This window comes from Equus quagga, chromosome 13, assembly GCF_021613505.1.
Source record: "Equus quagga isolate Etosha38 chromosome 13, UCLA_HA_Equagga_1.0, whole genome shotgun sequence".
Taxonomy (NCBI): domain Eukaryota; kingdom Metazoa; phylum Chordata; class Mammalia; order Perissodactyla; family Equidae; genus Equus; species Equus quagga.
Window position 1 is genome coordinate 24,941,778 of NC_060279.1, and position 26,561 is coordinate 24,968,338.

General features: G+C 44.1%; 1 protein-coding gene across 3 annotated transcripts in view; it reads right to left on the bottom strand.

The window, feature by feature from the left end:
- The window catches only part of HHAT (hedgehog acyltransferase), a 309,905-nt gene that overhangs the window by 68,062 nt on the left and 215,282 nt on the right, over nt 1-26,561 (bottom strand). For all 3 annotated transcript variants that reach the window (XM_046684437.1, XM_046684436.1, XM_046684435.1), the window contains one exon: nt 1,174-1,375. In XM_046684437.1, the coding sequence (XP_046540393.1) occupies nt 1,174-1,375 (202 nt within the window). The remainder of the gene's footprint in view (nt 1-1,173; nt 1,376-26,561) is intronic.

The following is a 26,561-nucleotide window of genomic DNA, read 5'->3' on the forward strand; positions in this document are numbered from 1 at the left end:
GAGGGCAGAGGGGCTGAGAGGATGGGGAGAGGTAGCAAGATCAAGATCAGGCAAGGCCTCACAGGCCATCTTAAATATGTGAAGGAAAGTGCTTAATTAATTTTCCCAAATCATTTTCCCATAGAGGTGAAACGTGTCTTAAACCCTTAGCTATTTTTTATGCTGCTATAACAGTACCTATCAAATTAGCAAAGGTTAAAAATATCAATAGTACTTAGTACTGGCACAGCATTCTCATGCACCGTTGGCAGAAATGCAGATTAACACACTGTCTATAGGACAGTTAAGAATTAAGCAGGAGCCGGCTCTGTGGGCGAGTGGTTAAGTTCGTGTGCTCCACTTTGGCAGCCCAGGTTTTTACTGGTTCAGATCCTGGGCACGGACATGGCACCGCTCATCAAGCCATGTTGAGGCGGCATCACACATAGCAGAGCCAGAAGGACCTACAACTAAGAATATCAATACAGCTATGTATTAGGGGTCTTTGGGAAGAAAAAAAAAAGAAGAAGATTGGCAACAGATGTTAGCTCAGGTGCCAATCTTAAAAAAAAGAAAAAGAATGAAGCAGTATGCATGGTAAATCTTAACAATGAGAAAAACCTTTAACTTAGCAACTTTATAAACAAGAATTCATCTTGGTTATGATATTCATCTCAATGCAATTGATAATTGCAAAACATTTGAAATAATATGACTGTTAATAATAGGAGACTAATTGAATAAATTATGGTGTATCTGCATAATGAATTCCATGTAACCATTAAAAAGAGTTGTTAGAAATGGATTTTGTGACAAAAAGGTGGTCCTGATAAACCATATCTCTAGAATACCAGCATTTGTTTTAAATGTTATATATGTGTGCGTATATACACAGAAAAAATTTAGAAGGATGAGTATTAACAGTGGTTTCTGTTAAGAAGGTATTTTTCTTTTATTCTTGTTGGAATTATCTATTTTTATATAATAAACATGTATTGCTTTTATGGTTAAAATGTGGGGCTTTTTAATGGCTACAGAAGCCTTTCTTAGCTGTCCCATCTCTGGGCACTTGGACTTTGAACCAGTGTAGCAAGAATGGCCCGTGATGGGGTGAATCTGATGACTGCATTCCCCCCCAGACCTAGTCCATGTGGCTCAGCTGTCCCCTACCACACGAGCAAGGATCCTGCTCACCAAGCTGTGCTGGATGCACGGGGTCTCCACAAGCCTCCGGACTCCATTCTCCACGGTGACTCCCAGCCAGTTGAGTGCTGCCCAGCACCAGAGGTAGTCGTACCCACCATGCCAGTAGCTCACAAACGCAAACGTCATTGCAGTGGAAAACAGCGTCCCCAGCAGGCCATGCTGGGACCCGCCCACTGGAATGTACACATACCTAGAGAAAGAAGAGGCTGTTAGGAGCCACACACCATGCAGAGGGCCGCCCCTGCACTACGACCCGCTCCTGGGCTTGATTCTCCTGTCACACATTGCTGTTCACTGTGTGAAGGTCCTTCCCAACTTCCAGGAGGCCACACAGCAGTCCCCGAGTTCTCCATCTCACAAGAAGTTGGCAAAAAACACCAGCCCCAGGTCTGCAGGCCTTTAGGTTAAATGAACACACAGGCTAAAGAGCTCTCATTACGAGACTAAAACAGCTCTTACAAGAGGCAGGGTGAGGAGTAACGAACTTAGAGTTTCTAAAAGGGATGCGCCCAACCCTGAAAGCCCAATCACAAAATGGCAATTAAGCTTCTGGCTACATGGGGGCACCAACCTTCAAAGCAGGTCTGTACTTTACCACTCAAACTATTAAGTTTATGGGAAACCCAGTATTTAAGTACAATTGCTAAAATCAGGCCCCTGAACAGCAGGAGCTGGGTGCAGAAGAGGGGTGCCAAGGCCAGTTCCCCCAGCTTTCCAGGCAAGTTGCCCAGAAGCAGTAGTGAATTTGCAAGTGGAGACAAGAGCTCTGTGCTCACAGGGCAGCCAAATTATCACCCAAACGGCACAGCTCCTCCCTGCGTATGTTCTCTGCTGCTGAGACAGCTGTCTGACTACATATAAGCAGGACCATGTTCTTCAATCAGTATTTTCCTACTAGTGTTGGACAAAATTCACATCCAGGGTTATTGGGATCTGGAGAGCGAGGAGCATACCCTCCTTACAGTAGCCTTTTAAGAAAGCTCATAGGCCTTTGTTTATTGCTGGTCAGTGCTTCTCTGTCCAACCTTCTTCCAGGAAGGAAAAGTCAATCATCATTTCCTGAAGACATAGCGTCTTCCAGGCACAGCACTAGACCCTCTACCTGTATTACTTGGTTTGATTCTTTGAAACACCATATGGTTTACACCCGCTGTTCCAGCATGTCACCTGGTTTACAATTTGTCCTGTTTATACTCTGTTTTAATATCCTTTAGGAAACGTCATTTTGAAAATCATTTTTGAATAGAACAATTTTATAGGCAAACCAAAAAAGAAAAATAAAAACCATTCCTCAGTCAATGAATACTGCAAAGGACTAGACTATTATAAGCATTTTTAAATGTCCTCCTTCACTCTCCAATGTGCTCCAGTTTAGATAACAAATTACATGATCAGCTTGGATAGCCTCTTTTTTTGTTTTTTTTTTAAGATTGGCACCTGAGCTAACAACTGTTGCCAATCTTCTTTTTTTTTTCTTTCTGCTTTTTCTTCCCAAAGCCCCCCAGTACATAGTTGTATATTTTAGTTGTAGGTCCTTCTAGTTGTGGCATGTGGGACACCGCCTCAACATGGTCTCCTGAATAGTGCCAGGTCTGCGCCCAGGATCTGAACCAGCGAAACTCTGGGCCGCTGAAGCAGAGCATGCAAACTTAACCACTCGGCCACAGGGCCAGACCCGTATAGCCCCATTTTATGGGTGAGAGAACTGAGGCTGAGAAGTTAATTTGACCAAGGCACACAGCTGGGAAGGAAGGGGAAGAGCCTAGAGGCAAATTTGCATCTATGATACCAAAGTTAATGTTTTCCATTATACCCCTGGGGTTAAGCCTTCTATCTTACACTCCACCTCTATCTTACCTGGTTTTGGAAACAAACCAGAAAGCATGCGAGAATGCAGCCCTTTCAGAAACAAGTGAAGCAAAGAAAATACTTTCTCTTGTGCAAAATAAGACCATCTTGACAAATTAGCAAACATGTATCAAGAACAGACTACAGATTAAGGAATCTTCATCAGCTGTCAAGCATTTATATAGGCCTCCAGGGTCATCCTGGCATTATGGGAAACAGAGACATAGACATGGTTCCTGCCAAAAAGACAGGTATAGCTGATTAAAAAACAAAAGCAAACAAACCCCACCACTAAGCCACATGATATGGTACAAAGTAAACCAAGAGGGTTTGAGAGTGTGGAGGAGAAGGGGTGATGGAGGCAAGTGGGTATGGGAGGCTTGACAGCAAAGGTCCCCATCTTGGCAAGTTCTACAGGGTGAGTTTTGCTGGGCAATGGCGAGAAAGGTGGGTGCTGCATCATGGCCCTAGAAGGGCTGGGCGATGAGCCAGAAGAGCCTGACAGCCCCAGGCACATGGCTTTATTTGGTGTTCTGCTGCCTCCTAGAGGCTGCGTGGTTATTGATGTAGAAGACTCCTCTGCAGAGGCAAAAAATGGGCCACAATTCTCTGCAGCCGCCTACCTGCATGGAGGGAACCGCACTCCATCACAGCGCTCCGGGAGGCTGCTCCTCACTTATACCATCCGTGTTGTGTGTAAGAAGGTTTCATGTAAAAACACATGGGGTGGTCAAACCAATTTCAAAAGTGTGAGGAATGATGGCCGTTTACAGAAACTTTGCAGATAAGCGATTTATAAAACAAGTTACTACTAATACTCTTCTCACCCAACGTAACTGTTTCATGTTGAGATTTTTATTGTATCTCACTATATTAAAATGAGCTGCACTGTATATGTCAGAAAACCCAGTATAGAATAAACACCTCTCACCATCTACACCAATGGTCCTTAGTATTGGATTCAACTCCTTTGGACACGTTTTCAAGCGTGTGATGAGCAGATATCTAGCCCCATAATTATGTGCACAGCTATTTTAGGTGTCTCTTGGCACTATGGCTTTGTTACTTTGCCTTCGAAATGACAGCCAACAAAAATCTCTGAGAATTCCTTTTATTCCAGAATTCATAGACAGCAGGTCTCCAAGGACATGAGGATGCTTGTTTAAAAACAGAAGAGGGTATGGTTTCCAGATTGGAAGATAAAAATCCCTTCTCACTCTTAATTTCTGGAAGTCAGTAGGTACGGCCAGGAGGAGAGTGAACAGGTTATTTTCTTTTACAAATGTCAGTTCCATGATTAATAAAAATAGAAATATATCTCTCTTTTAGAAGAGCAGTAGGATGACCCCACTTACTGAGATCTGCTGCACAGTGAAATTGATTTCCCAATGGAAGGAAGCATTCAGCACCATCTTCTCAGCAAAGCAAAAACAAAAAGATTTCTTCTTGTCAGTGACTGTGTGAGCTTGAGTCTGCTCAAGGCCTGCCCCTGCCAGGTCAGCTTTGTGCGGTCACTGCTTGAGGAAGCTGGCATCCATCTGCAGTCACCTTCTTAATTTAAACCCATCTCATGGAATCAATGCAACATAGAGAACCTCCAACTCAGGAGGAGGAACTTAAAATGCAGATGCTATTAATACCGTCTACCCTTTACTGAATGTGTGTGAGCCAGATGCTTTATGTATACAATTTCCAATCATTAAAAAGCCTTGCAAATAACTAATGACTAGGCCTATTTATACAGGAGAGATGAAATCTGAACCTAGAACGTTCTGGTTTCAGAACTCCCAGACCTTTGTTCTACTATGCTATTTATTGTAACGGGAGCATTTCTTGGTGATACGCTCCTCTTATTTAACCAGATCTTCAAAGCAGTCTCCACTGAAACATCCACTAGTATTTTATTAACTGAAGAAATGTCCTTTGTAGGAAAGGAGCCTTGGTTGGGAGAAAGACGCTAATTATTTATAATGGAGTTTTGGCCAAGGAGCTCTGTGCCAGAAGGCCAGAGATGCAAGTTCAATTCTTTAAACAAACTAAATCGTTTCCTCTGTCCCACAAGCAGAGATTACACCTGCTATCTTGACCAGGCTGGCATCCTGCAGATATCTGACCATATAAGAAGTGGGTCATAGGAAGTTGATGGTTAGGGGTTGTTCCTGAGTAAGTGTATGTGAAGGGAGAAGAAAATATCTATTTCTCTCATATCCACTATGAAGAAAAATTCAAGAATATGCCCTACAGTTGGGGACAGGGGTGGTGGGAAACCATGTGGTAAATACATTAATCTTAAAACCACAATGCTCCCTTTTTCCAGGACCTACACAATAGCTCCCCGGCTTGTCACATCATCTCCAAATTCTTTGCCGAGGACTGATCCCAGACCCCTTCAAGGTAAGAGGATGAGGCTTTAAGACACTGAAAGACTTGGTTTTTACTGTCCTACAGATGGAGTCGAGCTGTGCTCGTAGGTTCTAAGTCTTTAACTACCTATTGCTTGGCAGGGCTGGGGCAGGCAGTGGCTGACATCCTATTCCAGTTCTGCCTTATCTTGCCACCCTTATTTCCCACTAATTCTCTTGACAAATCCTAAAAGCCTGAACTAATGGGGCCTTCACACCTCCATGCCCTAGGTCATACCCTTTTCACATCCTCCATCCTCTTTGATTTTCCAGCTCCTGTTCATGCTACAAAATCCTGCTGATTTTCCGCCTCCTCCAGGAAGTCTCTTTTGAATATCCCAACTCTCTATTTAAGCCAGAACCTACTGTTTGTATCACTCATTGAATTATATTCATCAAAGGATGTCTTTTCTATTATGGTTGTAATTCCAACTAAATTGTTCAATTCTTTCAGCCAGTACTAGATATGTGATGTGATGTGTGTATGTATGCATGCACACGTGTTGTTATATATTTACCAGTCAATAGTATTTATATACCTAACAACATAATTTTCGTAGCCTCTCATAGCTTTTAAACTTGTGACAAATTGTCACCATTGTCACAGACTCACCATAAGCAATTAGGAACCAAGGGATGATGATAAGGTCCTGCCCCAGTAATTGGGAGGGACTTCAGAAGATATTGTTTCTAAAGAATGTATGCATTTGAAGGACCTGAAGTCTCCCCACACTTTGTAATCCTACTTCCCCTATTAAAGTCAAAAGCATGTGGCCCCAAAACTCTAGACCTCCTCCAATATCAAAGGATTTAAAAACTGAAAAGTATTAGCCTTTTAAAGACTAGAGGCTTTAGTAGCTGGAAAGGGCAAGCCTTCTGGCTGGAGTACCTTGGTGGTAAGGTGACCTCACCTTGGCTCCACCTGGGTTCTGAGATGAGCTCCTGCTCAGAGTTCTTCGCAGAGCTGGCCAGGCCCCTAAACCGACCTCTCACAGGCAGTGGCTCCCCCACCGGACGCTAGCTCCAGTTTTGGCCTTCGCCCACATTTGCTTTCTCTTTCTCACAGCCCAATGATAACCCACCAGTCAAAACCCTAACCTCCGGGTAATGGACAGAGGCCTGGTGCTTAGTTCTCATAAGGGAAGCTCTAGATCTACTTATAAAAAGTTTTCAAAGGAAGATGCATGCGTGAAAAAATATAATTTACTTTTAATATCTTTCTGTCCAGTACAGATCATAATGGAATTTTAATAAGTAAAAGTCAGCAGTTGGTTAATGGGCAACTACAGACTTTATCATCTCCAGAAGGCTAAGAGGTCTACTTTCAAAGCAGAGGGCACATTTTGAGCTGTGCTTATTCTCGGCTCCTTTACCGAGGGATGCTGGCTGTAAGTCTCATATGCAACTCCGGAAAATTACCTATTAAAAATTCTGTGTCCTATTTGGCAACAGAACATTGTGGAATTTATAAAATAGAGATTAAACTCAGGCTATATTTAGTCTACATTTAAACTTCTAGGTTCATGTAATTAGATGCCAACATTTAAAAAATTAATCTTTCTTTTCATTCCACAAAGCCAGTAGCTCAGTGAGTTGAAGTTCTGTGCTGATGAATCCAAGTCCATAACTTCCATCCTAGAGAAGGACTCAACCCGACTTTCACAGACCAAAACGCCAACCCTAGCTCCCCCAAAGCTCTCTCTCCCTCACTGCGGAAGAGGCTGAAAGAGTATGAATGGCTCAGCCCAGCCATCCTCCCCACTAGAACACAGCCCAAGTAGCAACAACTGCAAAGCACAGGACGAGCAGGAGGGCAGTGCTGGAGAGCTGGAGTGTGGCCTTGGTCCCGCTCTGCCACTCACCAATCTCTGTAACCTTGAGCTTGTCAATTAAGCCTGCTGCTCAGTTTAAGTGGAGACACTGAGCATAGACGGGGAGCACTGAACCTTCTTTGGGTATGAGTTTCTGTGAAGATCAGATGAGACAATATACGTGTAAGGAATTTGGAGATTTTAACACTCCATATAAGTGAAAGGATGCATACTTACTAATAATGGGCCAGCAGCAGCACACTTACCTTTAGGAGAAAGCAACATCCATTATCATAATGATTAGCATTCCTAAATCTTTCATAAGCATATGAAGGAACCAAGACTTCTGGCCTGCTTGCTCAGGAATGCTCTTTACTTAAAACCATTAGCTTTAAATATGCCACCATCAGAACCAGGTCGCTTAGTGCTAAGGGGTCTAAACTATGGATTCAACACCCACCCATGTGGACCTGTTGATTATGCTTAATCCAGGTGGCAGTCAGCTGTTCTCCAAACACCTGATACTGGCTGTGGAGGGGCCTGAGGAGGGCATACAGGTGGATCCAGGTAAAGCAGTCCCTACCACAACGTGGTCCCACTTCACCTTCAAATCACTGCAGCCCTTCCACTCAGGTTCCCTCTTATCCACCTACCAAGCACAAAAGTCACCTGACCAGGTCCTTTCCTTATAACGGGTGACTGCTGTGTGGGCAGGGCCTAAAGAAAGTGCTCATTCAGGTTTACTCATTTAACCAGTTTAAAGCAGCCTAATAATGCTCCAGAAGGTTAGTCTTGGTGATACATGGGTCTTTGCAGCATCACAATCTTCATACTACGGACTGAAAAATCAAACAAATAACTCTTTAAGATGCAATACTTCAGAACTAGCTTCCAGTCACCCATGGGGGATGGGAAGGCTCGGAGGGCAGTGATGACAGAAAGGGGTACGCACTATTTCCCCCCCACAGGGTTGCTAATCCTCTTCTGCTTGACAGCACGTTGAAGCTCAGCAATGCCAGGGCTCCTGGGCCCACGTCTATTTTGAGTTATAAATAAACACCATATAAAACAGATTCTTTGGAGGTCTGAGCAAAGGAGACAGAGCAGGAGTTTATACTCTTTAGTGCTGTGGAGCTGAGTCTAATCGCTAATAAAAAGGTCCTCGAAGCCTCAGTTTAATAACCACCAAGATTTCCTGACTGCCTGCCTGTCTTCCCACCTTCCTCCCAAGAGGATGCTAAAAGCATTTATAAGCTGCCAGAAGCATTTATGAAAAGCCAGACAAAAAGGGGCAAACCTGGATGTACGTATGATGTAGGTATACATGATTCCCCTCTCAGAGTCAGATGGAGAGGGGTGAGGGGAAAGATCCCGTCCTCCACGCTTCTAACACACTTCCAACCTTAGCTCCATCAACAGATCCCAAACCCAGGGTCCAAATTACCACTGTCCTGGGCACGTACCTCCTCTCATTAGTAACTGTACTGTCTGTTTCTCCTGGATGCTCCCTTTTGATCGCTGTCTCTCACCCACATCCTATTCAGTGCCACCCCTGCTGGTCCTAATCCTCTAACCCACTTATCATGGTTGTTAGGAAAATGGTCACTATAAAATGAACTTGTCCAACTCAAAAGTTACTGTCTTCATACAACGCCTTGAGAGGTCTCTAGAAGAAAGTGCTCTGAAGACAAGCACAGTAAAGAAATGCCTAACTGACTAATGGAGCATTTCACTCTCCATCTGGGTTTAGAGTACAATGGTTTTGAGACAGCCTCACTGTGGCAGGGCCCATGGCCTTGAGAGGTGTATACTCTACGTTCCCATGGTGACACAGTACCTCGCATACAGAGTCCAGTTGGTTGGTCATTCAGGTCAAAACAAAAATTAACAGCTGAAGAAAAGAAGAGGCAAATTCTTTGCTCTCAGGAAGCATCTAGTTTGGCAATGGTAGCCAAGTCCTTACCCTCAGCAGGTCCCACCTAAGTGGATTTCCATTGCGTTATATCATAAATTAAAACCCATTAGCCTGCCTCTTTCAAAGTCATTCTTCAACTGGCTCTCTCCTATGCCACCAACTCCATCTTATTAGTCTCCAAAACAGACTCCACTTCAGCAAATGAACTTCATTCTGGCACAAGTCTGGGTCCTACCATCATGCCAGCCCAGCCCCCAGCCATGGAAGACCCCGGCTGTCTTTCCTACCATTTGATCTTTCAAAGCAGGCTCAACATTCACTTCAAGGGAAATTTCCCCAGCCAATCCCACTGAATGCTGGTGGCCCTTTGATTCTTTATCTCTTCAGAATTCACATGCTCATCTCAGCCTGAGTTGTTTGTTCAGACTTATCGATGTGTTGCTCTCTAGCACTTCTGAGCTACTTGATCAGGTCTGAGAGTGTGTAGGATTCCCCATCTCACAATCAAGACGTGGAACACAGAATTGTAACACTTCTCTTTTTATTTCTCCCAGAGTCTAAACTAGACTCTGAATTCAAGGGGTGCTCAGTAAATCCTGATCAACTTTCTTCTTTTCCTATTATTTCCCTTATCTTCTTCATTTCCCTGCTTCATTTTCCTTTCCCTTCCCCTTTTCTTTGACTGTCACTCTCCGTAAACAAAAGATAATTCTCCAGCTAGAAAGCGTGGCCTGGTAAGTAAATGTCAGCATTCACGTCTGCTGCCACCACATTCGTCTCTCAAGGGCTGTGGGATTTGGGGGTAGTATTTACACAGTCAAACTAAATCACAGACACCAACAGGAGGTGCCCTGAGAGAGGCGACAGCTGGCAGGGACTAAGAGGTGGGACACGTGCTAACTCCAACTTCCCCTGGAAGCTGCCAGAACTACTCAGAAGAAAAGGGAGATTTAATCAAAAAGCAAAACTTCAGTGTTAAATGTTTTTAAAATTAAAGCACCCAAGGTAGGAGGTTTAAGATTTGTGATGTTAACTTTAAAAGCCTCAAATAAAATCATAGATGTAGGGCCAGCCCGGTGGCACAGCGGTTAAGGGCGCACATTCCACTTTGGCAGCCCGGGGTTCACCGGTTCGGATTCTGGGTGCAGACATGGTACCGCTTGGCACGCCATGCTGCGGTAGGCGTCCCACATATAAAGTGGAGGAAGATGGGCACGATGTTAGCTCAGGGCCAGTCTTCCTCAGCAAAAAGAGGAGGATTGGCAGCAGTTAGCTCAGGGCTAATCTTCCTCAAAAAAAAAATAGATGTGCCCATCAGTATTAGATGCGTGTGAGGGGAGGGTGTTCCTGAAGCCAACAGGGGTGTGCCTTTGACCTTTTGCTGGATCACTTGGTTCAACTTTTCTGACAAAATCTCTCCCTCTTCCATGAATGTCACTTCCAAATCCAGTGTGGTTTTTGGCCACAAGAGAAGTAGTAAGGGGCCAGGACATTGTTGGACATGAATGAACGAACTCACACAAACACACAAAGTGCCTTAGAGTATAGAGGGTGGGAAAGTGGATGGGTAAGCCAGGGTCACAGATTTCAGTGATGGTCCCCTCTCCAGGCCTTGGTTTACAGCTGGGGAAGCTCAAGGGCTAGGGGAAAACTAGGGGGTGAGGTTGTCATAGTATGGAACATATAAGACACAAGCAAGAATGTTCTTGAAGAGTTATGATCCATCACAACGGCATGCTGCTTTGCTACTAGTTTCTGCTAAAATAGAATCCATCTTCTCTAATGGATTTTCAGGACTTGGAGCTCCTAAAAGGTTAGCTTATGCTTCTGAGATCTCCCTTTCCCCACTCCTCTGCTGCCTTGGAGCTAACTCATGAATTAATGTGAAACGCATGAGGAGGAGGTTATCTGAAGGAAGTCTGTGGTGAATCTTGACTCAAGGTGACTAATCTTTTCCTAATAACAAATTCCCCCCTCCACCCTCCCAATTATCTGCTTTGTCAGTTCAGACATTCGTATTCTGAACTGTATTGTATTAAAGAGTGACAGCCTATTGGTTATAAATATGCTCATCTGCGGTGGCCATAGAGGGGGTTCAATGCCCAGAAAGAGAGAAAATGCCAGTGGGTATCATACGGGCACCACTTCCAAAACGCTGCCATTCAAGACTGTTTTCAGGAGGAAGAAAAACAAAGGCCTCAGGGGCCGAAGTGATTTTCAAAAAATAATCAAAGTGAAATGGTTGCTGCTGGTAATAATGAGGCTGCTCCCTCCCTAGACTGAAATCAGCACTCTGACAAATCAGCTTTGACAGAACTGTTTCAACTGCCTCTCGTTTATCATAATTATGACCCACAGTCCCTATCAGACACATGATACCTTTTAAGGCTGGGCACTGGAAGAGAAAACTGATAATGCTTGAGTTTGGCCGTGAATGACAATCAATCTGCAGCAGTGTCCAACACGACCACGTGCACCATTTACAGAAACAAAGCAAGAACATCATCTCATGCCCGGGAAACTACGCCCTGGTAAGATCGTTCCCTTAATGCAGTGAGAGCCGCCTGGACGACGCTGCTTATTCGAAAGATCCCATGGTAATTGACTGAACTCTTGAGTGCACATTAGAGATTAATATTTTAAAAGCTGATATTTTATACAGACAGTTGAAGGATGACATTCAATGTGTGTCACAAAAGACAGAGTCTTCTGTAGATTAAAAATGCCATCGCTCATGCAATAAAATCACATGAAATCTAAAGACGTCAGCTGTGGAACTGGATAATGGTAATCCATGCCGGGAAACAGTCACTTGCCAAGGTTGGGGAAAGAAGTGGACCACAAGAATGGCACTTTACTTGCTTCCTAAGCTCCCTCTCAAGGGGGGTCAAGATGACGAAAGACGTTTCATGAGCTGGAGAGTACTGTGCTTGACTTTTACCTTATCCGCAAGAAAGGCAAGCAGAATGGATGAGGGGTAATCCAATATTTCCTAGATATAGGTGGCTAACATGGCTGCAGAGAGAGACCAGGTCTTGAGTGTGGGGAAGCAGAGACGCAGCTGAGGTTCAAATGAAAAAAGCGCTATTCCCACCCCTTCCCTCCCACACCATCATCCTGCCTTCCAAGACTATGGCCAATAAAACTACAGACAAGGAGAAGCTCCCAAATGGAGCCATTTCATGGAGGCCAACAAACAACAATATCCCCTCGGAACTCCTGCGTGCCTGTGGAGTCTCACTGGCCCAGGCTACATCCAGTAACACAAACCTAAGGTCCAGTAACCAACCCAGCAGGTCTGGGCCTCCAACACCATCAGCTTCCTGGAGGAGAAAGGAAAGGGCATGGAGGAAATGCGATCTATCTGAGTCATGTGCCCCAACACAAGGTGCAGGGCAGGAAGCAGCTGACTCTGAGTTTACCTTAGGTGGCACAGATGAGAAATTTACTTTGAGAGCTCAATAAACAGACCCTTCTTCCCAGGGCTAGGAGATAGGGAGCCTCCTTCCAGAACATTCCCTCTTCTCCTTGCATAAGTCTCTGGAACTTCCCAGGAGAGACGGGTGGCTGCAAAGCCTGGGAGTGCTAAGGTGCAGCCATGGGCTTTAAACACCAACTCCTCTTAGGGAGCTTGTAGCCAAGAACCATCCAGGGGGATGCTAGAATGGGCCAGATAGAGGGGGCAATCAATCTATTCTTCAGAGTTCAACTGTGGAGCCAACATTCCCAACCTATCTAGTTATTATCATATCTGTGACAATTTCCTGCTGCATCAAGGTCAAGACAAGACCCCTGAGGCCTCAGGTTGGACTCCAGGGCACTGTCTTAAGTGACCTCTTCTGGGAGTCCCAGAACTACAATTCTCAGTCACTTCAGTTCCCAGCGTCCTAGCTCCTCAGTGAGGCGTTTGCTGGCAGAATGGAAATCTTTACACTCCACCGGATGTCAAGAGTGACTCCCAACTGATATTGGAAAAAAGTCTCCCCAGCCTGATGCCCCTTCTGCTGCTTCCCTCAACACATAGTCCTGGGTGGTGGGTCTATGGGTTGTTCTCTTCCTCAACAGTTCCAGCACCTGCACACATGGCTGCCTCTGGCACAGCTTAAGAATCCTCAGTGTTCTCTCCAGTATTTCCCACACTCTCTGGGAACGCCCCGTTCTCAGGGGCTATACTGCGCAATGTTATGCGCCCAATACCACTCCTAAAGGGAATTCACATCAGGGTCTCTGATGAGCCCCACAGGGCTTCCCAGCTCTTTGGAGGATCCTAGTTCAAAGTCCCCTCAGGAGTGAGACACCACAGCACCACACTCTGAACAGGGCACAGGACTCTGCAAAGCACTAGACTCCTTCCCGTGGCTCTGGGTGAGCTCAAATGCTTCTGACAGGTGTCCTCCCAGGGCAGCATGCAATGCTCAAGGTAAAATGTCACCTTTTAAGGGCACAGGTTTCCAAAAACATAGCACATAAAACTGCAATGGTGACTCCGAGCTACACCTGTGTGACCTGGTTATCGCTTAACTGATATCTGGTGACTGTCCGCTAGAATCAGACCAAGTCACTCCTTGCTCCCAAATCATACATGTGTGCATTTGTGTCTGTGAACGGACTGTGTCCTTTAAAAAATATGCTGAGTACCAACTATGGGCTAGGCGCTGTGATAGACACTGAAATAAGAAGGTGAATAGAAATGTCCCAGGCTTGCCCAGAGTGGACAATCTAGCGGTAGAGTTAAACATCTAGAAGGACAGTTAAAAACTACAAATCGAAGCAGAAGGAAATAAACACAGCCTAGAGATAGAAACAACACGCACGTCTTGGGGGTGTGCAGGGGAAGAGGGGTTGATCCTGTAGTGTGGCCCCCAGGGAAGGATTCATAGAGAAGGCCATATCTGAGATGGAGAAAGAAAGGAATCCAGAGAGAACAGGAGCACTCTATTTTGTCTTTATTGGCTGGTTGACATCAGTTCCAATTTAACCCTAATAACATTGACAAACTCTTACCAAAGCCAATGTCAGAGAAAGAAGGTTATCTTTCAAGGGAAAAAAATACTAAAAGTTGACAAATTTTTTAAAAAATGTAATCTTACATTTCACTTTGGAAAATCTAAATGGTAGGCGACAAAGAGACATTTGGGCACACGAAATGAAATGAGGCTTTCTTAACGAGTTATCTGGGAACCAAGGGCACCTAGGCATCACACTTGGATGTTAATGAAGCTGCCCCAGGAATGAGCCTGGCTCAGCACCCTAGGTACCCACCAGGCTCTGTGTCCACCTCCACAACCCTGAACAGCTGTGAGCCATGCAGGGCTACAGTCTTCACCTAGGAGATAATATTGATAATCCATGGCCGGCTCACGTCACAGGATCATATGATGATCAAATAAGGCAAAAGGGATTGAAAGGAACTGGAAAACAAATGATTATTATACTAATAGTGCATAGATAGTAGTAATATTAGGACCATAATCATCAAGAAAGAAATTTCCATTGAATTAAATATTTTTCTTAATAAGGAAGAGAGGGAAATAAGATTGACCGCTGCTCACCGTAAGTGAGGCAGCGTGCTAAACATTTAACAGATGTTATTCAATTTTCAAAATTACCCTGGGAGTTTTTCCCCATAATTTACAGATGAGGAAAATAAAGCTCAGGGAGGCTATTTACTTCCCCAATCAAAGAGCCGGCAGACTTGTTCCATGTTGCATCAGACAGCAGAATCTGGACCAACTGGTGAAAATTACAGGGAAGCACGTTCTCTTCGATCTGAGCTGTCTAAAAGTAGAAAAGCTAATGGCGGAGGAGAGTTGGGATTCAGGTCTGATTCCAAGATGCATGCTCTTTTCACTAGACCAAGTGGTTTCCCCATGATAACTATGGATATCGGGCAAAGATAATCTATATGCTTAACATTAAAAAGATAGTTAATATTGAATCTAAGATTTATTAGCTTTTTAAAAATATCTATTGTATCCCTAGTGTGTCAATCACCATGCTCCGTGGTTTATACAGTATTTCATTTTATTTAGATGGCACTTTAGCATTTTTTAGCACCTCAGACTTATTTTTGAGAACCTACATTCTCACTGCAGCAGCAAAGCATGTCAGGGCTAGATAACACTGTAAGATGACCCAAAATCCAATGTATTTACACTCGAATAAATCTGGCGGAAACTTATTATAACCCCTCAAAGACCAGAGGTCAAATGATCCCCTATTGTTGGCACAAAGGACCCTAGAGATAGAAGGGATGTGAGAGGCCATCTTGTGTATGGACCTCCTGTATATACCCACGGCCAGAAGTCACCCAGCCTATGCCTCAACACTCTCAGTGACCAAGAATGATCGACTTACTAAAATAGTCTTTTTATACCTCTTTTAAACAATTTAGACTGTAGAGAATGTGCTTCTCTCTACTTTTCACCGGTTGATTCTGGTTCTCCTTTCTGAAGCAACATCGAACAAGTATACCAAGGTCTTCAATTGGTGGCCTGTCAAATATCTGATGAAGGTTCCTATCCCTCTCCAAAGGCTTAATTTTGCATGCAATGTGTCCTTAGTTTCTTCATCCATTCTTTTACATCTGGTTCCAAATCTCCTATCATAGTTTCCCTTTTTCTGTATATTCCCTCATTTGTCTGTGTTCCTCTGGGATTGTGGCACCTGAAATAGAATTGAACATTTATGGTATGACATGGATAATGAAGACTAGGAATACCACATTCTTTTTCTACCCATATATTCATATCATCAACAGATATTTTCTAAGCATCTACTATGTGCCAGGTACTATGATCAGCACATTAGGAATATGCCATGTAAGACTGCCCTCATAGAGCTTACATTCAACTTCTTATATTGATGAAGCCTATGGTGACATTTGTTTTAGGGCAGCCTTATCTCATACCAATGTTTGCACCTACTATTTTTCTGAGAAAGTCGAGACCATCATATAAGAACAACCTCATCTTCTTTCCTAACCACATACATATTTGTCTCCACTGGCACCTATCCACTCACTCATTTATGTTCCTATAGTGGAAGAGATGTCTTTTTCATGACTAAGGCTAACTGTGCTCTTTGGTTCTATCCTCTTCTGCCTCCTGAGGGATCATGCTACATCAGTTATCTCTCTCTTACCCTATATCCTTATCCAGGTTCTCTCCTTAGCACAAAGATACACTCCAGTCCCTCCCATTTTATAAACACCTTTTTTTTCATCCCACAACTTCTACTTCTTCAGCTTTGATCCTAACTACTTTTCTTCACAGCCAAATATTTCAAGATCCTTGAAAGAGCAGTCGACACCTAATCTCTAAGTCCTCCCCTGACATTCACTCCTTAACCTTGTGCAATCTGACTTCTGCTCCTCCCCAGTCCACTTAAACAACTTTTGTCAAGGTCATTTGTGGCCTCCAGATTGCCAAAGCCAATGGATATATTTATATCTTTTTCTCATTTGTCTTGTCTGTTATATTTGGCATTGACTGCACTTTCCATTTTCCTCTTTTAACAATTTCTGCTTTATGTCTTACTACTATATTCATTATAGAAAATTTAGAAATAGACATATAAAAAAATCCAGAAACAACTACCAATAACCTTTTTGTGTATGTCCTCTCTGACACTTTTCTATAAATACACAAAGATACATACTTCTAAGAATAGCATCACATATGTATCACTTTAGGAAATTGCTCTGTTCACCTAATCTATCACGAGCATCCTTCCATATCTCCACCTTCCTTAGTCACCTCCGTTGGCTCCACTGAAAGCATTCTCTTTGTGTTCCTTTTACCTCTAGAGCCATCGCTTCTCAGTTTCCATCACAGGCTTCTCATTGTCTGCCTAGTTCTAAAAATGTCAGCAACTTCTCAGGGCTCTCTCCCTAGATGTCTGTGTGCTCACACTGGGAGACAGAAGTGGCACATTAACAAAGCTATTACTGCAGCATTAGCCAGCGAGTCTGCCACATACAGCACACTGATGCTAATATACAGAAGGTGCTCAAGGAATATCTGCTAAACTAATCAGAAAGCAAGAGGAAGGGGGAGAAGAGGTCTAGTGAGGGGTACTGCTGGGGAAGTGACTTTGCACAGGTGAAGACCATTATGAGGGCAAGGAGAAGCAGAAAGGAGTGAAGGAAAAACGACAAAGGAGCATCAAAACCAAACTCTCCTTCACACCTTTGCTGGGAGCTGGGTCTGTCACGCCATCACTGAAATGCACTACTGTTTGGGCAAGAAGTAGCTCCCACTCCCCACTCTGGAGGTCGGCCCCCAGCAATCACCATGCACAATAGCCTTGGGAGGTGACCCTGAAGAGGCTCTCCCATGAGTTCACTCTGCAGCAGAGTTGAAGAACTCTCCCCACCATGCTTCCCACCTTCACACCTAGTATCTCATCAACTGCCATCCACTCCCCCACCCATTGCAACTTGACCTTTCAGCCCCTTTCCAGATTAACATCATTCATTTGCCAGACCCAAATGATGACCCCTGACCTCTAACACAATCTCTTCTGCTTTTCTTAAAATTCTTACAGTTTTTGTAACTATGTAAGTTTTCAGTAGCTTCATTTTCTTGACTACACTGAAATGTCACAGAGCTGAGACGTGGTCTGTTACAGTTGTCCCCTCTTACCCACGGTTTTGCTTTCTGTGGTTTCAGTTACCTGCGGCCACCTGCAGTCTGAAAATGATGCTATGTCACAATGCCTATGTCGTTCACCTCACTTCATCTCATATCATCACAAAAAGAAGAGTGAGTCCAGTACAAGATCTTAAGAGAAAGAGGCCACATTTACATGACTTTTATTATAGTCCATTGTTATAACTGTTCTATGTTTTTTTTAAGATTTTATTTTTTTCCTTTTTCTCCCCAAAGCCCCCTGGTACATAGTTGTATATTCTTAGTTGTGGGTCCTTCTAGTTGTGGCATGTGGGACGCCACCTCAGCGTGGTTTGATGAGTGGTGCCATGTCCGTGCCCAGGATTCGAACTGACAAAACACTGGGCTGCCTGCAGCGGAGTGTGCGAACTTAACCTCTCGGCCAAGGGACCAGCCCCCCTATAATTGTTCTATTTTTATTATTATTGCTGTTAATCTATTACAGTGCCAAATTTTACATTAAACTTTATCACAGGTACGTGTGCATACGAAGAAATATAGTATAGTTAGGTTTTGGTACTATCTGTGGTTTCAGGCATCCACTAGGGGCCTTGGAATGTATCCCCCATGGATAAGGGGGGGGCTACTGAACTTGAATTTACACCCCTAAATGCCCAGTACACCTCTTTATTCCCTCTGGGTGCTCACCACAGGCAGAATCACCTGAGCCAGGGGCATTAAAATAAGGAGAGGCCTTAAAGTACAGTGGTTAAGAGCCTGGATTTTGCTCCAGGTTCTAATCCCACATCTACTTACTAGTTGTGAGTCTCTGAGCCCCAGGTTCTTGATAGCAAAGTGGAGGTAATAAAACCCACCTCATAGAGATGTCATAAAGAGTAACGGAGATATTGAATGTAGAGAGCTTAGAACAGGGCCTGGCATACAGCAAGCACTCAATAGATGCCAGATGTCAGCTGTGATCAAGAAAACACACCTGAGAAGAAGCCAAGTGAAGAGAAAGCACGAGATCCTGCTCCTCTCCCCAAAGCATTAATGTCCTCATACCCACAGCAACCTCAGAATTCTTCACCCAGCCCCACCCCTTGGCCCTTGGTGACTCGATTAAAAAGAACTTCTACAAAGCACTCTTCTCTTTATGATCACTGCATTCCTTAATAAGCTGGGTAAGTGAAAGCCCCTAACGTCAACATTTTAGATTAGAAAAATACACATTATTCCCAAGTACCCTCTCTAATTAGTGTTTGTATGATTTGTACAGCTAATAGATTTTACACTAAAGGGTGTTCTAGAAATAGCAGTAAATTCCCTTTCTCCTAAGTGTTCATCAGCCACCTAAAATTGAACTGGCTTATTGCATGATATTTGTGCGTTGTAATCCTGTAATTAAGGTTTCATTAGTCCCTGAAATGCCAGTGCTCTGTAATGGTTGATATGATAGGATGAAGTCTGTGTCATATTCAGTTAACCTCTGTTGTGTTCATCCATTCATTTATTAATTCAGTACCTGCCATGGCCACCCACTGGCACCAGGCACTGGGCTAAGCGCTGGGGATACACACCCTTCAAAGATGTCTCTATGAACATTTCACGGCATTGGATAGCTCATTTCACCATCTTCAAATGAACCTTCATTAAGGATTTATCAAGTGGGCTTTAGGTAACAGGCACTGCGCTGGGCACAAGGAGGAACACAAAGATGCTAGAGACAAAATCCCTACCTTCGGTGAGTTTATAGTCTGGTTGACAGACAAAACAAACATTGAAAGAGACAGCACTGCAAGGCAGAGTGAGTAGCACTGAAACAGGGACATGAATTAACATTTATCCAGCACCTTCTGTATGCCAGCCACTTGGCTGGGCGCTTGCACATTTAAACCTATAAAGTAAGTTAAAAACCTCCTGATTTTCCAGATGAGAAAACTGACTCAGGGAGTTTAGACTTGGACTCAGATCTGAGTTCTTAGTCTTTTAATCCTACAAATTCTTTATAATTGAGCCAAAAGTTCCCCTATCCGCCTAAAGAAGTAGTCCATGATCGCCCAAAGGCCATAATGAAAGTCAACAGCATAGACCAGAAAAGAAATTATCTGGTGCCACAGGACTCACCCCAAATCACAGCTAGAGACTGGAACGTGGCAAAGGATTCTGTATTTAAACCAGGAAAGGAGGTGGCCATTATTACCACCTCTCTCAATACTTTCTTTGAGAAAAAGGTATACGAAAAAACCTGGTAGAGTACCTGGCCTTCAGTAATCATTAACTTCTGCAACAGACTGAACTGTGTCTCCCCCAAATTAATGTGTTGAATCCTAACCTCTAATTGATGGTATTAGGAGGTGAGGTCTTGGGAGGTAATTAGGTCATGAGAGTGGAGCCCTCGGGAATGGGATTAGTGCACTTATAAAAGGGACCCCAGAGAGCTAGCTCACCCTTTCCACCATGTAAGGATACAATGAGAAGTCGGTAGTCTGCAACCAGAAGAGAGTTCTCTCCAGAACTTGACCATGCTGGCACCCAAATCTTGGACTTCCAGCCTCCAGAACAAGGAGAAATAAATTTCTGTTGTTTATAATCCACTCAGTCTGTGACATTCTCTTATAGCAGCCCCAAGGGACTAAGACAGCTTCCTTCTGTCTCCTTGGTCAGTGCAACTCAGGGTTTGGCATTTCTTAATCTGGAAAGCCTTCAAAGTCAAAAAGACGCAAGAAAAAGTGGATCCACCAAGCTCTCCTCTGCTCATCCTGACTGATGATGTCACTGTCATCTCCTTTCCAATGGTTCTTTCTAACCTGTGGTTAAGCGCTCTGCACTACAAACATGTCTCAGGATAATCCAATTTTGGGAAAACCAACAAAGCATGAGAGAGGCAAGATATATGCATTCCTAGTTTTTACTTTAAATAAAAAAACTTTGACTCTGAGGAAGTCAGATACGCTCCCATCCTGTTCTATTTCTTCCTGTGTTCACAATTTCTTTTTTTTTTAAAGATTGGGGACCTGAGCTAACATCTGTTGCCAATCTTCTTTTCTTTTTTCCTTCTTCTTCTCCCCCAAACCCCCCAGTACCTAGTTGTATATTCTAGCTGTAGGTCCTTCTGGTTGTGCTATGTGGGAGGCCGCCTCAGCATGGCCTGATGAGCAGTGCCATGTCCGTGCCCAGGATCCAAACGGGCAAAACCCTGGGCCACCAAAGCGGAGCATGAACTTAACCACTTGGCCATGGGGCTGGACCCCGTTGACAATTTGGAAAGAGAATAAGCAAAGAAATAAAGGACTATCTTCAGGAACTAAATACCAACTTGAAGGTGGGGCCCTGGTTCTTAGAATGGTGCAAAAGAGAAACTGGAGGACTGAGAACCTCAGTACTAAGGGTTTTCACATGATTCTAAGAGTATGTGGGAAAGAAAAGCATAGGAAAACTTTACAGAGTGACAGAGCCACGAGGCAGTCAAACCAAGAAGAACAAACATTGGATCCCAGGCTAGAGAGGCTTGAAGAGCCTTCCAACATCATCATGGATCAAAGCCCTCACTCCCCTGACCACCATAGAGAGGGCTACTCCAAAATTACTTCAGACTGATCAAGTTTTTGGCCTCACTAGAAATACCTCTGGGTGGAGATGCTATAATTTTTCAGGTAATAAGTTATGGAGTCTGGTACACATTGTTTCACTAATGTCACAAAAAAATTTTTTCCCTAAAAATTCATTTTTTTTAACAAAAAATTCATTTTCCTGGATAGCACAATGACCGGATGGCTGAAAGAAGGGATCACATCTACATTAAGTCACTGCAGAGCTGCCAGCACAGCATCACATCAAATTAAATCCTAGTCGAGCACATGCAGACCAGATCTGGATCTCTGTCTCCCACCTGTGGTCCCAGGACATTTGGCTCGTGGGAAGACCTCGTCATTTTTGTGGATGGCAGCATTACGTAGTAGAAAGATGTGGGTTTAGGAGCCAGACAGGCCTGGGTCCAAATCCTAGCTCCACTACTTAAATCATCAATGTGACTCTGCAAAATGAGCTAAAATCTATATATAATAGGTGCTGAACAACATACGCTGAATGGAATTAAAAATCAGACCTTATTACTAAATCCTGCTTCACATTAGCCTTTCCTGACAAAGTTCTCCTCTAGCACTTAGAATCCACTCCACTGATTCAACAGATACTTACCGAGCACCAAATATGGGCCAAACAGACAGAGATTGAATTGTTTATTTAAAATTGTGAACAGAACAGAGAAGGTCCCTGTTCTCATGAAGCACGTTAGTGGAGGAGAATTAAATAGGTAAACAAACGAATAGGTAATATACTTTGATTAATAATTTCTATGAAAAAATACAGCAAGATAAGAGGCTAGAGTCTCACCACATAATTTAGAATCTCACCAGAAATGACGCTGTGTTATTCACTACCCTTTCCTGTATTTTAATCCATATCCTGAACTAGGATATAAACTTCTTAGGCACACAAATCATGCCTTACAGGTCTTTATTCTCTATGACATCTATTAGAGTGCTAAGTACACAGCCAATGCTCAGCAAATTCCTATCAATCAACTAAGAATGAACTGACTAAAGAGGATCCTGACAAGTTAGACATCATCTAATTCCATGAGTCACTACTTGACATTATCATGTAATATACAGAAACTTTTGAAATGCAGTCTCCTCAAGACCCATCTTGCAACTAATCTGACCCTAAGACAGACCAAGCCTTCCCTTTCAATTTCTTTGGGCACCTCTTCCAAGGATGCTCCATCACGCCACATATCAGCCATCTGACCCCAGTCTATGGATGCCTGGCCCCAAGAATAACTGGCAAAATTCTGAATGGATCAACAGCTTCTTTCATATCGAGCTGTTCTGGAGGTAGGACGAAAAAGGCAGAGAGTTTACTCATTTGGAAATGGAAGTATTTTCCTTGCTCGCTTTGTAAGCCCAGGAACACCTTGAAACTGACCAGAAAGCAGCAAGAATGAAAGTTACCAAATCCATCTTCTAACACTGGAAAGCTTATTTTTCCTTCCCTGTCCCTTCTCTCTAGCAATTCTCCCACTAGATTCACTAAACACTACAAACCACTAAAGCAAATGAAACAGATATATAAGACCCAAAGGCAAGTCCTGGCAGGGGGCAAGTGTCTGACCTTTGGGACAACTGCATCCCTTGTTTCCAGTGTAGTAACAAGAGAGAGCAAGCACAGAGTCAGGCAGGTAGAGGACTCTGCTGCAGCCATGTGCAAAGCAAAGTCACCAGCCTTCGGTTAAAGCTCCCACCATCCTGATTCCTTCTGTAATACTAGGCACCACCATGCTTCGTGAAGCACATGTTATATTCATTGAGCTTTCATCCACCTATCATTTGTTGGATACCTTCTAATAGAAGACCCTATGGCAGGAGCTATAGGAAATTCAAACTTGAGTAAGAAGAAAAATCTCTGCCACCAAGTAACTTGCAATATAGTATCACCCCCAAATACAAGGTGGAATCAACCACTGTCACTACCCAAGCTGAAGAAAAGATCCCAAGGGATCCAGGTCTGTGTAAAGGAGCTACTTGCCCAAGACACAGTTGAAGGCCCAGGAGAAAAAGGTCTTCTGACCCTCTAGGAAATTTTCCCGAATGCTCAGGTGGACAGTGTCATCTGGTCTGCTCCACACATACTCCTGGCCACCTGGATAATCAGCCAACACATTGCTCATTTCTTCACTGACAGTAGCCAACAAATAACTGGCCCTGGGTATCTACTACCCAGGCAGGAGACATTCATGCAGAAATGTGACTTGGTTATGATCTTCTGACTGGGAAGATTCCAACATTTCAACTCTCTGAAGAGAGTTTTGGTATAGGGGTTTGTGGAGTTGGAAAGGTAGGGACAGAAGGTTGGCTCGCCTGGGATTCATCCGTTATCCAAGAAACTTTGACATTTATGGGGGTATTTACTATAATGACTCAGTTCTTGATTCATAATAAAGATCTTCTTTCTGTATCATTTATCCAGCAATTTACCAAAAGTCAGTTAATAACATAATGCATTTCATTCCTTAAATAAACTATATTCTCAAAGTTGGTCCCAGCAACATGTCATTTTTCTTCCCGAGATCTCTTTCTCATCCACGAGTCTTTGTTCCCACTGGGCTTTCTCCATGCTCCTTCAACATACTGGAGGATAAGGAGTAAGAGTGGGTGACAACCAGCACAGTCTGCAGGAAGCTTTGTGTATATTTGGGTCCCATGCCACGACATCCATAATGCTACGCCCTCTTTCAGGTAAAAGGATAAAATGCCTATCTGGCTCTTCAGGATGTCATTGGCTTTGAGCTGTTTTTCCAGTGGCATTGAATTATGCTGAATCTCATATGCTTACTCTCCCAGAACAAATCACACTCGTTTGTGAGTGCCTAGACAGGTTAAAGGTGAAATCTGTGGTCAACAAATTGTTATTCTTGGGCAACTTATATGAAGTTAAATCCCACAATCTTGATCTCATCAGGACCAGTCTCCAACTCAAAGAGCTAATCAACAACATCTGCCAAACTGCAATCAATCAAAAGTGGGAGAAAGCAAAGCTGTCATGTCAGGCTTCCCATTGCTTCTGGGCCAGCGGGGTGGCGTATATGGGTACCAGTGAAAGGAAGGGATGTTCAGGGGTAGGAAGGCAATGAGAGGAAAGCAGGACGACGTGTTGGCAAGACAGCAGGGAGAGCAGCCCCCAGTGTCCCAGTGAGCTGCAGGGAGTAGAGGGAAAGAGAATGGGCGTGTGTGCTTTTATGTATTAACGCACTCAACAAATGACTGGGGGTTGACCAGAGCGAAGGCATATAGTGATAAGCAAAAGGGACAGACTACTTGCCCTAGCAGAACTGACATTTTAGAAAGGATGGAGTCATATTACAGAAGGTTTTGGTTTTTTGCTTCTTTAAGACAACCAGGTGAAAGACATCACTTAAGAGGAAACTCTCTCCAAAGACCAGGCAACATGAGACAGTAATGGAGGTGGCCGGTGGGATTGTGATGTGGAACCACCACCACCAGCACAGCCACACCACCACATCCTCACATGCTGGAGACCAGCTGAGAAAAGACAGGACAGGGGGAGAGGGAAGAGGAGCAAGAGAGTAGAGTAGACCAAAGCCTCTGCAGACCACAGTTCTGACTCTTCGACAAATACTTTTTCAAATGAAAATTGTCATTGAGAAAAAAAAAAAAAATCAGGGGGAAGGAAGGGTGAAAGAGAAAAGAGCAAAGATGACTGCTCTTATGAAAACAGGGAGGCCAAACATCAACATTAATAAGCAAATTTATTGGTCGGAAGAAATTCCAATCAATACTAATCAGGCTCAGCTGGCCCGCTTCTCCTTGCCAGGTTTAATAACACTTCCCAGCCCTTATCTGATTGGAGTCCACACACATGCATGCTAATGAGGCCACCAGCACAGAATTTACTGCTAGGTTTCCAAGGGACCCCAGTGGGCACCATTTCAGTTCCTGAGTGTCTGTCAACCAATATAAGAGGCTCGGGCCATTAGCTCAGTCAGTTTGTTGGTTGGCCCTCAAAGGTTTTAACCCACATATTTGATCGCTACACACTGCTGAATCCCGTTACCTAATGGTTGTGAGGCATAGCATGTGAAAGACCGGGTGGTATGAAATATCACAAACTTCCCTCTGAAAATGGAAAATCAGAGAATTCCTTCTTCCAACAGTGATCTAATGACGGCCTCTTCTGACATTCCCTTAACTGCCCCACCTACTACTCCATGTCATCTCTATCCTCCCATGGACTCTCATTGATGGATGGTTACTCCCTTAACAGGATCTCAGCTCAATTCCAGGACTTCTCAGGCCATTTGTCCCACAACTCCAGTCTCATCCATGAGTTAAAACTCTTCCCCTTCCTGTCCCCTCAGCAGGAACTGTTGTATGTTCTACCAGCTTGGAGAGAAGGGGAAACAAGTTCTATAGGCATACGTTTCTCCTTCCCTGATGTGTGCTGCACTTCTCCTGTCAGGGTGGGGCTGGGGAGGGACAGGCAGAGAGGTCCTCTCAGGTGAGTGCTTTTGACAAGGAGGCAATCTTCTTTCTGTGGGCTGTCGCTGTTTCTTCACACTGGCTGGTGGTTAGTTTTCCCTTGTGGCAGTGTGTCCAAATGCCAGTCTTTTGCAGAAAGCTTTTTTTTGGGGGGCGGGGGGGGGAGTGTGGTTGAGGAAGATTGGCCCTAAGCCAACATCGTGTCAATCTTCCTCTATTTTGTATGTGGGACACCACCATAGCATGGCCTGATGATGAGTGGTGTGTAGGTCCACACCCGGGATCAAACCCGTGAACCCTGGGCTGCCAAAGCGGAGCACACAAACTGAACCACTATGCCACCAGGCCAGCCCCTATAGGAAGCTTTTACTGGTTCCTTGGAGTAAGCCCTTCCTCTAGCTCCTGGGTGTGAGATATCCACCTCAAGTTCACCATAGTCCTCCCACCCTCTGGTCTCTCTCTGAGGAGACCCAATCCACATCCTCTTGCCACTGGGACCCCTTACCTGGTGGGTGGCACTCTTGGCAGGTGGGGAAGATGGGCAGAAGAGAAGATGCCAGCAGGATAGCTCAAGCCCAGCCACCTTCTGAGGCCCATTCAACAGACATGAACCTCATGTACTCTAGCCTTACCAAAAGGCCGGACAGCAGACTGCTTGATGGCGCCCCCCTTCAGACCCTCCATCTCTCTCCTGACCCTGTCTCTAAATCACAGCAGCTTTGGGCATT